This window comes from Ischnura elegans, chromosome 1, assembly GCF_921293095.1.
Source record: "Ischnura elegans chromosome 1, ioIscEleg1.1, whole genome shotgun sequence".
NCBI classification, from domain to species: Eukaryota; Metazoa; Arthropoda; class Insecta; order Odonata; family Coenagrionidae; genus Ischnura; species Ischnura elegans.
The window spans coordinates 25,770,724-25,786,916 of NC_060246.1; the positions used below are offsets into that span (position 1 = coordinate 25,770,724).

The 16,193-nt window shown below is 42.6% G+C and overlaps 1 protein-coding gene across 2 annotated transcripts in view; it reads left to right on the plus strand.

Moving 5' to 3' along the window:
• The window catches only part of LOC124157625, a 105,114-nt gene that overhangs the window by 72,808 nt on the left and 16,113 nt on the right, over window positions 1-16,193 (plus strand). For both annotated transcript variants that reach the window (XM_046532509.1, XM_046532520.1), the window contains exon 3: window positions 6,400-7,088. In XM_046532509.1, the coding sequence (XP_046388465.1) occupies window positions 6,400-7,088 (689 nt within the window). The remainder of the gene's footprint in view (window positions 1-6,399; window positions 7,089-16,193) is intronic.

Sequence of the window (16,193 nt, forward strand, 5' to 3'; positions counted from 1 at the left end):
TTTTGTAAGTTGACATCCCTGTATACTTAATAGACCAAGTCGGCCAATGACTCTGCGATGTAGATGATTTCTGACTTTAGGGTATTATGTTCATATCCGGAGATCAGTGTTCACGGGCGATTCCACGTGTCGCATACTGACCATCACAATGCGTTTTTGTACTTTTTAGAACACTCCTTGCGTGAACGGACCGACATACTAAAAATTTTCTATTTACAAGTTGCTACAAAATTGTGAGACATTTAACTTGGGTTAATAAAATACTGTGTCTTCAAAATAACAGGACTGACGTTACTTCAAATTCAGTGTCACGGACTGACAACAATGAAACGAAACTTTCAGGGCAGAGTAAAACGTTTAAAGTTTTACACCGAAACAAAGAGTGATTCAGAGTTTCAGTAAGGTACATCTCAGAACTCCAAAGGTGAATTCGCACATTTCGAAATTTGAATAAATTACTTATGTAAATTGCTAAAAAAATAAGGGTAAAAAATTTATTTAAATCATGAAGACAGCTGTAATTTTAATGGGTACCAATATGGATTTATTCCTGGACTTTTGAAAAGGCTTAAGAAATATTTTATCATCCCACGGATAAACAATTGTTTCACGTGTAATTATTTCCGCTAAATAAATTTTGTCTAACATTATTTCAATCTCTTCTTTTGTCATTTTGGAACAAATTTTTTCCCATCGGATTAGTTGATACATGGAAAGGGTAGAACGCTATGGCGATTCGCACCATAACCCGGATGGGTGTTCGTAAGAGCTCTCGGAGAATGAATGAAATTCTTGGAAAAAAATTATGTGCAACTGCGGTCGTTGCCTGTAGGATCTAAATTCATTATTCAAGCAAATATATGTGCTCCCTCAGTGCATGAACTTGAGTTACGGACCAAATTTCCTCGCTTTATTAATATGCCGCGGCTCCCGGTGGAATTCCTGTTCTATTTTTTTTACGAGCAAGCGCACATATATCGCGGTCCCAGAGCAGCCGGCATTCCGAGCTCAACCCTTTTCGTCTCCTCCTCCTCCCTCCCAATGAAACATACACACTCCGCTCTGGAATGGAGAGATGCCGCCACCGTCCGGCAGACGAGTCACCCGCGAAGCCCGCTACCGGAACATCCGCTCGAACTAGTGCTCGGCCACGCCATTTGCGCCTTCTTTTGTTGTAGTTTGCATGTTATCGCCGCCGCCGCCGCCGCGTGGCGGTTTTTCCCCCCTCTGCTCCCGCACTGAGTGAGGAGTGGCCGCAGCCAAGAAGGGAGGACCCCCTCCCGCCACGCAGCGAGACACTGCTCTGCCGTCGCATAAATCGCGACCCCGCTGCGCTGATCCGGGAGACACGCCGTCTGAAACCGGTGCGGAATCAAATGCCCCGACCTCCTCTCTTTCTCTCTCTCTCTCTCTGCTGCCCCATTCGATCCCGGGCGCAGCTGCTGCTGTGCTCCTGCTTGGACACCCACGCCTCTCTAACCTCCCTACCCCGACAACCTCGAAGCATCATCGGTCCTCCGCATCTTTAGCATCCTGAAATACTCGTGCTTAGCGTGCAGGAGCCAACCAAATGTGCACACTTTATGGTGGTTGCTCCGTGAAATTACATGCTACTCTTCTCGCCCTCCGGTAACCAAGACGTCGAAGGAAAAGAATCCTACTGTCTCCTTTATCACCTAATTAAAAAGTAACACGATATCGATTCAGAGAATGAGTGAAACATGTGGAGAGATTGGTTTTATACCTGATTTACGAGCCAATCACTGAAAAAACTAGTTCTCTTCGATAGAGCTCTCAGATGTTGGATTTAAGACAACTGCTTGGCACCTTAGTATGTGCTACAGTTTGTGAAACATCTGCTACAGCATTCGTTCTCTTGCTTTTTTATATTTGATGAACAAAAGCACATTCATCCCGAATTTGATACTCGCGGTTCTCGCCCGACGCCAGATACTGTCGTATACTCTGGTATCAAGGTAGATTTTCTTTCCCACACCTCGACATCGTGAAATTGGACGTTTACTCATTGGAAGTGATCATATGCGTTGATTTTGAGAGTTCTAATCCTCAATACAGACGTATTCTCTTCTTCAATTAGTAGATAATGCGGTATCGAATTCTTTTAAGTGCAAGAAGCGCATGTAGAAATTATTTTTTTATACCGTATTATGGGCGTAGTTATGTTTCATTAATTTCCTTGCCCTATCCATTCAATACATAAATATTTATGCCATTCTGGTCTCCATACTGTATATAATAGCATTTTGATGAGTCATGAACCATGGGCTGGGTCAGCAGCTCTTAGCTTGCGATATGCAGTTGAGTTGAAAACAGAGTAAGCATCTATAGCATGTATATTGAGAATCGTTATCTTCTATTTGAAAAAAAATAACTACTGGATTCGAAATGCATTTCTGCATTTAAAAATGGCTTAGTTTAACGATCATGCCGATCTTTGGAACTTTTATTTTTCTTTACTCCAAGTGTCCCCTCAATTTGTTCCATAATCAGTGAATCCATCCTAAGTGGCTCTCTTCAGGAATTTAAAATCGATTGAAAGAAAATCGCCCTTATACAATTGCGTTAAATATCCATCAGGTTTTATGTATCTGTCGTATCACGGAATTCTATTCTTGATTTTTTACTTATTCATAATACAGTGGAACTTGGTTATAACGTCATCAAAGGGACCAAAAGATTTTTAACGTTATATCCGAGTGACGTTATAAATAACAGCCTTAAATCTAAGTGAAAGGGCAAAGTAAAAACGCAAATTTTCTGCCATAAGTATACAACACTGTTTATTGAAATCTACTCGTACATTGGAATATGTATAATAAAAAACGTTAATATTAAAAATATTATTTACAATTAAATATTTTATAGCCTAATAAGAGTTGCATCCCGTCACCAGCTCAACGTCCAGCCTGTGACCTGTTTTTTCTTTTGATGTTTCCACACTTGGTTTCTATGAACTTTGGGACATAATACAATCAAACTATCACTTTTGCAACCTAAAATTCTAAAATGTTTGACGCTATACCCGAGTGTCGCAATATTTGTTGACGATATAAACGGGTTTTCGTACAACATAAAATGTTCAATTTTGGCTGGTCTGTATAAAATGTGACGTTAAACCCGAGTTGACGTTACAGCGGATGCCGTTATAACCAAGTTCCACTGTATTTAATATTTTCTGAGTTTTAAAACATTTTTTAAATTATAATAATGTCTGTTATGATAACAGGTGTGTCCAATTACGGTCATTATAATATCATTTGGACGACTCATTTAAAAACACCCATACTCAGGTGGGACTTGAACCCGTGACCTTTGGTGTGGCAGGTGAGGACTTATCTTTATGTACCATTTCACGTGAAAAATGGGTATTCCATTCAGCATCGCAAAAACAGGCAGATGCGAGCAAGCATCTTCAAAAGTTATGGATCACATAGGCAAATAACCAGGGCCAAAGAATATTGTGCTTTTTATTCCACGAAAGTAATGCCACCGCAACACCATCTGCTTAAAATAATAAGATTTTCGAAGAAAAATGGGATCGTGCGTGCCTCTGTAAAAAGATTAATATTTGGGCCACGTTATCCCAGTAAAGGATATCATTTACGTAAATAAAACGGCATATAAGTCGATAATTGGTTACTAAGTTAGAATATTTACGCCAAGTTTCAAGTCTCTATCTTAAAAAAAAATCCATTTTGGACCTTTTCCCGATTTTTTCCAATTTCGGACCACTGTGCAACTGATTGTAAAGGGCAATATACGAAAAATAAAATTGGCGAAAGAGCCCATTGTATTGTGGATGAAGGTTATTAGAATAACAGTATTTCAAATTCATGAACCTATTTGTCTACTGATTATCTTTGGTATCATTGTACGGAGTGTTTACAAAGTGTTCTGGCAGTATCCCCACTTAATGGACTATCCCCTTCAATTCATAATAAGGCCTACTGCCATTTATTACATCTAAAAAGCACACTCTCTCTTCCTCTTTTACCCTGCATTCTCCTCCCTAAAACTGTTTTCAGCGTCCCCTCCTCGCTCCGTACTCACTCAAATCAAACCTTCTGTCTCGTCCGTATTTCAGGTAGATGCTGCCTCTCCTCATCCAGCCCTTTGCAAAACCTCCTCCTCTCCGTCCACTTCACCTTATCCATTCTTCTCCTCAGCTACAAGTTAAAAGCCACCAGTATCATCTCGTTCTTATTCCTTAGTGTCCAAATTTCCACACCGTAAAGCGCTAGACTACGGAACGGGCTGTTCTCTAGCCTTTTCTTTAACAGGGTTCCCACTCAACCGTGAAAACCATGAAACCGTGAATAAGCCGTGAATTACTTCTATCGTGAAAAAAACTTTGAAAAAGCCGTGAATTTCGTCATATAACCTAAAAAATCTCTCAAGCTTCATTTTAGAACTACGATTGAAAGAGCAAAAGAAAAATTGAAATGTCGATCATGTTTCAAGGTCAGTCATGCGCAGGCACTGTCCACGAATATATCTGCACACGCATTTTCTAAGCGCAATAGGGTAGTTTCCTTCATCAAAGAAAACAAAAGGCATTGATGGCGATTCGTTACCCACCATTAGTGTATTCATAATACACAAATTATTTGGTTTTTGAAATACCGGTTTAGACGAATGGCAAGGGTCAAATTTTATCCTCATTTGAAAAAGGCCAGATTGGCGCCCATGCGATTCCACTCCACGTGACGTCACAGGGACCTAGTTTCTACACGAGAGGATAGGAGTTATGCATCGTCAGAGGCTACCAATGCATGCATGAGTCACAGAGCTCAGGGAAACATGTCTTAATAATCACCTATTAAAACTGGCTAAGGTCGGAAAGTTTTCTTCGCTTGATAAGGTATTAATAAACCTTTTTTAAGCCATGCGCTACCTGACAGGAAGGTACTCAGCTACCCGTTAGCATCCTGCGTCCTATCAGCGCTCAGAGCCTCGATCAAGGTCACCTACCAGGCGGGAGGGGGAACCAGAAATGCGTCGTACGGACTTTTTCCCTTCATTCCTACTTACGCGTCGCGTTTTCGCGCGCTTGAAATTTTTCACTTTTCATTTGATCGCGAAAAATAGATATCGTCATTTAAAAATCTAAAAGCGTGAAATACGTACTCCAGGAGTAATAATCTTTCGATTTAGGCAATAAAAAAATGATAGGAAACCACCCTATTGTTGGTTCGTGTGCCGTGATGACACATTGACCTTAAGCCTGTACCGAAGACGGAAGACCGGTAACCAAAGTGTTCATTAACCCTGGCGAAAATTCAGACACTTCTTAATTTCCCTGGCACCCTGGTCCCTCCATTTTTCCGCTCTCAAACTGAAGCCGGAGCTGAATTTTGCTAGCGACGTCAGGAGAAGTAGCACTTTCATTGCTGCGTTTGCATACACTGCGTCTGTCGCGTTTTTAAAATTTATCAGTTAACCTGCGGCCGATGATCGTTACGCGATGAATATTTCTGCCTAAAATAGTTTATCTAAAAACTGTGAATTTTAAGACATCTAGACCGTGAAAACCTGGAAAAAACCGTGAATTTTATATTTCAGTTTGGGTGGGAACCATGTTTATACTCTTACGAACTCATACGTTACTATCCTCTCATCAGCTCTATCCTAAATACGAACGTCTTATTTGGTAACGCAAATGTATGTGCTTCTGATATCTTTACTGCTGTATCCGCTTTCCACTGAAGTGGTAACCAAATAAAGTATTTTGCATCAAAAAAGATTCTCAACAAAAGGAATGGTGCCACAATCGATGTCGTAAAATTTTCAACTTCATTTCACGACGGTGGAATGTTGCAGAGGTTATTTTACCTTCGCTTTGGTAATAACCCGTAAGCCTTTGATAAGCCCCTTGAATTATATCTATGAACATGTATTCCATACTTATTGCCCTAACCAAGTGTTAATTTAATAAAAAGAAGCTTTCTTCACTTTGGGGTAGACATTTACAACTGTTTTCCAATAATTATCAAAGAAAGAAAACCATCCATACCTTCTATAAGAGGGTGAAACTCAAGATATTTACCTGCAAAAAGATTGTAAGGGATGTTTCATAGAGGCGTTTTTGCAAATCATACTCCTTTTAATTTTGTAAATAAATGTCTATTCATTTTTTCCTCCACACATTGTTCTATATTTCTTATTACACTACATTTCATCGAAAAACCATCATGTTACTAAACATTCTCTGCAATATTACGATTTTTTCCAAAGGTGATGCAATCAACAGGCAAAAGTGCCTAAAGCTCTGGCCTTTGTTTTTAATCTAGGTTGTTGTATAACTTTTTTCATATTACGTTGTATCATAAATTGAAGGAAACTTTTTTTTTGACTCTTTGTACTCTTTCTCGTCCGCAGGTTGTTCGGGGTGAAGCGGTGCGCTCGCTGCCATGACACCATCACGGCGTCCGAGTTGGTGATGCGTGCCCGTGACCTAGTCTTCCACCTGCGCTGCTTCACGTGCTTCGCGTGCGGCACGGCGCTCTCCAAGGGCGACCACTTCGCCATGCGCCACGCCTCCGTCTTCTGCAGACTGCACCTCGCCTCCGCAGCGGCAGCGGGGCCCCACGACGCGCACCCCCACCTCCAGCGGGGGCGGGGGCCCGGAGGGGGCGGGGGCGGAGGGTCTCCGGAGGGCCACGCCGCGGACCCCCAGCCTCCCCCGCCTCCGCCCTCCTCGGCCCCCTCCGTCATGCCCCCGGGGGGCAGCCCCACCACCGGGGGCGGCGTAGCGGCCGCCCCCGCACACCACCCCCACCACATGCACCACCAGCACCACCACCACCCGTCCCCCACCCCCCCGGAGGCGGCGGACTTCTCGGCCCGCCCCCGGTTCCGCGCCTCGACCCCGCCGCCCCCGCTCATCCCCATAGCAATGCCCTCCGCCCCCGGGGGCATGATGCCGCACCACCCGGGCGAGGCGGGCCCGCCGCCACCGCCGCCCGCCGAGGTGCCGCTGTTCAACGGGGGTGCGGTGAGTCGGCAGAAGGGCCGGCCGCGGAAGAGGAAGCCCAAGACTGACCTGGAGTCGATGACGGCCAATTTGGGTGAGCACGCCATCCACTCTTCATTTCATGCCTGCAACCACTCGCTGATCAATATTATTTATGCCATATCTTTTATGACTTGCGGTACGATGAGCAGAAGTTCTTGGAATTAGTTAAATGAAGCATTTGCAATATTTCTAGTGTTGTAATAAATCTTGTGGTTGTTTTGTTATTTGGTTGCTCGTCATGAAGTCGTACCATTTCCTGGTGCAATCTACCTTATTCATCACAATCATCGTGTTTCCTTTGCCTGCCTTTTCAATAATTAAATTGTTCTCACTCAGTTGCCTTCCAATAGATCATGTCTGGGGAACTAAAGTCCATTAAGTCTAGAGTCCGAAGTCCGGAAGACGACCGAAAAGAGAACATTCTAATCATTGAAAAGGCAGACTAAGGAAACACGATAGTAGTGATGAATAAGGAAGAAAACATCGAGCAAATCCCGTGGAAATAATTTAATTTTTCATCGAACTAACAACTTAACGCCAAATTCACCAAACATTGGTTGTTACTCATGTTCGTTCGTGGGAAGACCTAAAACGTCTTGTGAACACGTATGTTTACGCGCTTTACTCGCAGCTCATAACATTGCCATTTTACGATGATTTGCGCTGTCGTAGGAGCCCAAATCGAGAGAAGTACCTGTAGATAATCTTTTTGGCAGCAACATCTAGTTACTTTATTACAACCTAGGGAGAACGTGAATAATTATGTGTCGAGTTCGCGAGTAATTGTAACTGATTACATGTATAGGTACTTTTTTGGTACTCTACCCATCTCTGCGTTAGATGCAGGTCCAAACTTTATTTTCTTCATATTCACGTTATGGCAAGGCTTTCTATTATCGCAGTCCAATCTGCGGAGAAACCTACTATTGTACGCATTCATTTAATACTCAAGTCATTTTTATTTGTTTATCGCGAAGCGTTCTGTGGAGTGGCTACTGATACAGGTGCCCAAAACCTATCTAACGCATTCCCTATTACCAATGTCATTAATGTCATTGCAAGTGGGAGGGGTTCAAAAGCTTGGGTGACTAAATACTTAGGAAATATGGTTTTTAGTTACCGCAATATCTCCAATGGAATCCCTCGGACAGTATTGTTTTAGTTTTGTCCTTCCTCGTGGCCTATCTGTGAGGAGCTTAGAGATTTTTTTTTAATATGTGCGGTTTTGCATTGAAATTCGCAGGTGCGTTTGATAGCCAAAGATGAGAGATTACTTAAGTTCCTGCTCTCCGAATATTTCAATTATTTATTCAGCGCGATTTTTATATTTGTGAAACGTGCTATAAATTACTGTATAAACCAGACATAAACACAAATTATCTTGCTGTATGACATATTTAAATGCAATCGTGAGGATATCCTAAGAAAAAACCGTCATTTTACCGATTTCTAATAATATCCTCTCAAGAAAAACAACTGATGATATTGACCGATAAGGAGTGGTAAAATAACCATAATAACTATTGTAATCACCGAATTAACTTTTAAATGTGACCGAGAGGGAAAAATCTGGAAACTATATTATTTCACATGTGAACTCAATTTACGTCAATAGTTATTCATTTTATTCATCAATTAGTGCGTCTATGTTTTTCACCGTCATGCAAATGCAAGAAAACGTGAATGGCTATAGCTACATATATAAATGGAGCAAGCATCTCAAGCTCCTTATCATCTATCTTTTAATCATCCTAATGAATATTTAGGAAGGTTTAAATGTGCGAGAGCCTTTCATAACATCTTTCCCGATAAAAGCTTTCCCCGCACCGCCCTTTGCTTGTAGCGAACAAGTCGCGGGGCGTCAAGGACCTCTCGCCAGCGGCCTTATCCACTGCAGAGGGGTTGGGACTTATTCGGCGGCCTTCTGTCCTCTTTCCTTCCCTCGAATCGCTGAGGCTGAGGTAGGGATTGAGCTGGAGGAGCGTCAGATGAGCAGTGTTGATAAAAGTATCGGGAAAAAGTAACTGGGTTCAATTACAGTAACTTTGTAAAAGTAATCAATTACGAGTGAAAATTACTGATTTGAATAGTAATCAGTAAAATTAAAGTTAAAATTGCAATTACTTCTTATGGGATTGTCCACTTAGAGACCACCTGGCCACTGTCGATTACTGCAGTAAAAATGTGGAATAATTGAGCAATGGAAATTTCTACTTGTAACTTCACTTGCGATGCATGCGATTATAACTGGTGTAACAAAATAAGGGGTGTCGTATATTATACCCATCATAAGTAGGCTACAACATAAGAGTGACTAAACCTAAACAAGCAAAATTATGGTACTCAGGGACTCGGATGTTATTTGCAGGCCTAGCTAAATCACTAAAGTAATCCTTGATTACGAGCAGGTAACGATTACAACGAACGTAACGATTCCTGTTTCACCGTAAGGAGCAAAGATGCAATTATAGAAGAGGATGTCTGTCCGCTATGCATTTCCTTAACGGCTGCACGGACTGCAACCAAAACTAGTACACAGGAACATCACCTACTCAAGAACCCCTAAGTGCTACTTTCGGTTGCGTCCGACGCGTCCTTTTCTCATTACTGTTTGTTACGTCACGTCACACAACTTCAGCAGTTGGAAATCCTGCTGGGTAAACACTTTTTGACACGCTCAAAGAGAAAACTTAAAAATTATATATGATCATGAAATCCAAGTTTCCCATTTTTGTGGGTACTATCCTTGCCGAGCAACGCTAGATGGCCTGCTAGCTACAATTATTAATCAATTTTTTAAAAGTAATGGTTGCAATTAAAATATTACTTCAAAAGTAATAGCTACAGCAATCTGATTCTTTTTATTCGATTACTTATGCCTCTTTCAGATTACGATTGTCCGAGCGATCGTCCTAACGATAGTTGGCCGAACTAGCAGAGTGAATGGATGTCCTGACAATAGTTACCGTAGTTCCGAACATTGCCACTTTACGATGGTTAGGCACTGGGAGACCGGAAAAGGAAGCGACAAGAGAAAGATGAAAAGTTCGTGAAGCTCTATTTTTTTCATGAATTTTTCCAAGCAAGGAAAAATATGGGCGGAAGAAAAATTAGTCTTTAAATACACGTTTAACAGAGTAATATCTTGGCCCTGCATACCTCAACAGCTTTGCTAACCGTCAATTTCTCGTTCACTTTAGATGTCAGCCCTAGAGAGCAGCACAAGTTTTTAACCATCGTTGTGTGAATGCACGATAGTTCTAACGATTGCTGGAACAATCGTAGTCTGAACGAGGCATTACTAATACTGAACATGGTGGTGGTGGGAGGAGGCGTTAAGAGCACCTTTGAAGTTGCGTAGCGGCGGTCGGCCGTCATCGTTTTGTCATCATGGCGGCGGCGCGAAAGCGGCGAGTCACGAGTAGGGGGTGGGGGAGGGGTTGCCCCGAGGCGGGAGAGAGAGAGGTTGAGGTGGAAATGAAGACGTCCTCCTCACTACGGCGAGGGACCCTTGGATTATAAAAAAAAGAAGACTCGGTTTTGTGTTTAATGTCCTGGGGGATTATGAGCGTGAAATGGCTGAGATAAATGACGGTGGTATTCTACGACTGAAAAAGACCTGGCATTTAATGGATTTAAGATTTCGCCAAACTCATGTTTTGAACTGGGTTGTTTCACACCTAAATTAAGTATTCACCTTCATTCTTTTGTGTTCATGGGGATTATTTTTGGCTTGCCTTCAAGCAGCAGTAACGTTTGTAATTAATATTTTTTATCAGAGATATTTATATGGTCTCTCTTATTATTATCCGTATTCAAACTTTGTCATCACGTGCAATTTAGTATATGGAATTTATTTTTCAACCCCTAATTATGTTGTTTCTGTGAACATACCCTGTTATTAGAGGTTTTTGGGAAGGGAGTTCATATTTGGTACTTCCACGGACAGTGCGTTCTGATAATTCATTCTATTTTTGTGCATATTTCGACTTGAATATTATTTGAGAATGATTCACAGTAACGTTAAAATCGCTTTGTATGGCGGACTGTGTGATTATGTGAGTATCACCGAGAAACGATATTTGCATAAAAATTTAAAGCTTTATCCAAAAACTTATTTTTCTTAGCCAGCATTGATCATTTAGGTTTGAACTGTTGCCTCTATACGTAACTCCGATTGATATATATTATCTCAAATATAACTTACTTTCATATAAGTATTTGCGTAAAATACTCTCACTCCTATTTTCGAGGAAGGGAATTTTTTAATCGGCATTAATAGTTCATATTGTTGCTGAAGTATCTTTCTTTGTGCCATCGTTGTATTCAGTATGGAAATTCTTTTTAGAATAAGAAAAAGGGATCTTGGACATAAAAATAGGGGGATATAAGAAAGAGGGGCGTTTATAACTGAACAATTCCACTCAGAATTGTCGTTGGGTATGCTATTCTCATGGGCTTCATCACGCATCGGCTGACCGTAGCACTTTCATGGGACAGTAGCCATTCGGAAGTCACCGAGCTTAAAAATTGAATCAGTTCCTTTCATCCTTAATATCCGTTCCATCGGGAACAGGGTCGTGGAGGGTCACGAGATAGGAAGAAGGGCGGAAGATAGGAGTGAGTACCTTCCCATGGCTCCCTATTAACTACTGTGCGAAGCTGGTATCTCATTGTTCGCCTCAACTGCCGTGTCCGGCTCACATTATCGACGCCGGTGGACGTCCAGGTGGGATGGATCGAGAGGGGGAGGGGGGCATTGGCTCAGTGGGTGGGGTAGGGGTTATGAGAGGGAGCGACAAAGGGTGGGGAGGTCCAATCTCGCCCTCGAATCATCATCCTCTGCCGCTCTCTTCTCAGCCTTCTTCTCCCTTCCTCCCATCCCTATCAATTGGGGTGGCGCTGGAGCTCGCAGAAGGCACGTAGCCACATTCACTTCGGTGGTGTGCCTGTTACCTTTATTATATTTTGTTGTTACTACGAACGCATCGGAGAACCATACGTATCATTACGTCAGCTATATATTTCATGTGCACTGTGATAGAATTCTAATTCATCGTTGATTACTGGCAGGCGTTATTATTTTTTTAAATTCAATCGGATTTCTCTTCTCCAATTTGACGTGATTTTGCTGTAGATTTTTGTTTTAGATTTAACCTTTCTATAAAATGTATGAATGCTTAAAATTTAATGGCTGTTGATGAAGAGATCCTAGATAAAATGAATTGTTTTTATTTTCTTCAGGAGTTGAAAACCCCTTAAATTCGTATTCTTTGTGCATGAGGCGCGATGGATCAAATGATAATATAGATTTTAAAAAAATACTAATTACTATTGGAATTTTAATTGAGTGGGTGTTTTGAACGGTGAATTTGTGTCGAAGACAGCTGATGATTGCCATGATTTTCCTCCATCCATTGATCCATCCTAACGAATGGCTGAAAGAGGGAGTAGGAAAGACGTTATGTAGTATCCTCTCGTTTAAATCAAATTCCATCTCCCACATTTATAGCGATTGGCACGGAAACCGCGAAGAGAGAGAATAGGTGAGGAACAGGCAGCAGCAAGCGTTGGCGTTTGACACCGGCAGAACGATCTGCGATTGCGTCCGTACTTGTTGGAAATCCGCGATTGAACTATCGAGTTCCCGCGGCGGCGGCGGATGTGAGGCTTATTCCTTTATCTTCTTCATCCTCGACGAGGCTTTCCTTTTGAATGGGAATGCCGGAGGAAGGGATCCAGATGTACCTCGTCACGATTATTAAAGTCTCGTTTTACGAAACAGAGTTCTTCTCCACGGGAGTGCTAGGGGAAAATCAAATGTGTTTCGTTTTCTAATCAACATTATGGCTTGGTTTCAAAAGTTTTTGGGGAGCGTGGTAGTAGGTCGAACGCTTGGCTGCTGATCACGGCGTCCCGAGTTCACATCCGGGGTGAAACCTTCGGGCATACCCTACCCAAACCCTCAGGTAATGAGAAATTAAAAAGCAGGAGGAATTTCCACAATTTTTAAATTTAATAGTACTACCGGTTTCACTTTAGCATCATCAGGTGACTGATGATGCTGTAAAGCGAAACCGGTAGTACTATTAAATTTAAAAATTGTGGAAATTGCTTCTCCTTTTTCATTTTTCATTATGTCACGTTTCCACTCCATCTCGCCTGAAACCTCAGATTATACCCTCAGGTGAAGTGAGGTGGCCCAGGGAAAGGAACTGCCCCCCTACCCTATATGTGTATAGTTCACTAGCCTGCGGCTTAGTTCGAGGCGAGCTCTCCCATCGCCTATCCACATCAACCTGCGGGTTGAGTGACTGTTCGAGTTGAGCTCGCAAGTGGCTCGCAACCTCATCTTAAATATTGTCCATTGAATTAAAACCTCCTTCGTCGCTTAATGCGCACGTAAATTGGATTATTCCGCTCGGATAGCCCAAGTCAATCCTGGGACCTGCCGTCGATGGGCCAAGATAGATATCCCATCTCCGGTGCGATGGCTCGCGTGTCCCCAAAGGACCCGCCGAGGGATGTTGGTGCGAATGAGGGGCGTGGAGAGGGGAGGGGTCGGCTTTATATTGCCGATGATGATGGCCAGCGTGTTTTGTGTGTTTATTATATGAGCGCCCGGAGGAGGGTTGGGATCCCCCTACTCCTTGAGTGTCCCTTTATTGTTATACCCACTCTACACCCCTTTGCTCTCCGAGTGCGTACGAACACGGATGAGAGGGAGAGAGAGAGAGGGAGTCAAGAGTTAGAAGCGCCCTCTCTGAAGGACGGAGAGAGATAACATCTCGAGCCGGCCAACCGGCCTAGCACCCCCTTTCCTCTCTCTCTCCTCTGAATGGTGTGGGGCGGGGGGGGGGGGGGGGAAGGGTAATAAGAGGTAGGGGAAGGGTTGGAGAGGGTCCTTTTGGAAAGGGCTGCTGCTGCAAAGGGTGGGATGGGGAGGAGTGGAAGATGCGTCGCCGAGATACGCCGCGGCGTGGCGCTCTTATTCCGCGCGAGGTTCTGTTCGTGTTAGTGTGTGTGTGTGTGTGTTGCAAGGTGCATCGCTCGCCTTTCCTGGAAGAGAGGCACGCCGGCTGGGGGGTTGTTAGAAAGAGCAGAGGCGGGGGTGTTTGTGTCAGTGGGGAGGACGCGATACGCCGGGAGGCGAGTGGCGTGGGAGTCTCGTCCCTTTTGAAAAAGAAGGCCCTCGAGTTTGCGGCTCAAAATAAATACTCTTGGTTTGATTCATAAAAAAGTTTAGTCGTCATAGAAGTCATCCGTATTGATTTGAAATTAAAACTATGGTATACAACATGTAGACATTTTAATCCATATGTTTTTATGCAAATTTGTAATCCGATATTTCATTTATACAATTGCGCAGCGAGATTGGTTTTAGGAAATAAAAACCCCCCAGAACTCGGAGAAATTTTAAAATTTAAACCATTTACTTAACTTGATAAATGTTACTTGTAGAATAGTGCAAGGATTAATAAAGTATCCCTCAGCCGTAAAACTCACCATTTCAAACCACTTATCATAAAAATTTTCTGAAGGAGGTCACCCGTATTCCATAACCCCCCATTATTAGTTGCTCCTAAAATCCCCCCTGGCCTTAATTCCTAGCTGCGCGCAAGCATTTATGAGCCCTTTAAAATGATCAAAAAGAGAAGAAGAAGCCTTAGCATCGAGCCCCCCATGCTTTTCTGATGGTGCAGACGTTTTTTGAACCGTTGAGCTTCCGTAGGCTTCATCTTGGGCGAACATAAAGCCTATGGATTTATTCGGGATGAGCTCTACCATAACCTATTGACATAAATCTTTTGGTGTAGCCACTGAGTGAGAATTTAGGTATTATATGCTCATGCTCACTCTTATAATGGCCACAGTGAATGCTCTGTCGTAGAAATATTTTGAGATAGAAGTCCTTTATCGGTTAAGAGTGAAGGTGAAAGAAATGCCGTCTGATGCAGTGGCCGTCTATTTAGACCTTATTGCCATCCTTCCACTAGGTACCGTAAGTCTGAGAGTGTGACGGACAGTAAAAATTAAAATATTATTCGCTCAACACACACATTAATTTTCATTGACTAAGGCCGAATTCAAATCCAATTATACCACTTAAGTAGATACTATGTACTAATTCAAGTAAATCTTCTTCAAGGCGTTGTAACAAACCGAAACGTACGCTAACTTTCAAAAGTCGGTCCACATACCCAGCGCAGCCGTCTCCGTTATTTTCCGAAGTCGACCTTCGCGTATTGCTTACGCATTCCATGTCCTCTGAGGATCAATTTGACTTGATCGGGTTGTGAAAATGGTGCAACTTGACCGCTTTAACCTTTGCCAAGAGCCCAAAGCACGATTACAGAGGTAGGAAGGCCCCGTGAACCCTCCCCCCCTCACGGCCAAACAATTCTGCGATCGAAGAAAGTGGACAAGAATTTAAGGTTGTTCCGGCGAGTAACCCGTCGCGATAGGAAGAGAGAGGAATATCTTAGTCGTTTGGTACACTTATACAACACATACACTACAAATAAAATTTTCGGGGCATTTCGAACGTAACACTCCATTATTTTTTCTCCAAATCGTATTTTGAAAAATATGTAAATATATACGCCAATGTCAATTTTTCGTTTGCGTCCCGGTTACCATCCGTGCTCGCGTTCACCTTTATCGGGGGCGATGAAGAGCTATAAACAAAAAAAACGCCTGGTGTGACGTTGCGATAAAGGTTACACATACTAACACTATTATAAATTAACCGCTGTGCGGGAACGTAAACGAATGTGTAAAATTCAACCAAAACATTATATATCTAGTCGAAAACTTTGGAAGCTGAAGAATACACTACAAGCCGTATATTACCCTTGTTGTCTAACGTCGCTACATCGCGACGTGTCTTCAACCACTGTCAGGCCACATAAGAGAGAGCTAAATATTCAAGAAGAGTCGGTGAAGCCTGAACAGATCTTCACTGTGGGTGGATGGAACCGCGGCTGAGGGAATTCGTGTGACGGACGTCGATTTGATTATGCCACCTCACGCGGCAGAACAAGAGCCTGAATATCTTTCGACCCCCCTCACGCGAAAGATTCCACCCTTGTGTTTTTTTGGAAGATAACTTCAGATATGGGTGGTGATAAAAAGAAATATAGAGAAATTTGGATAT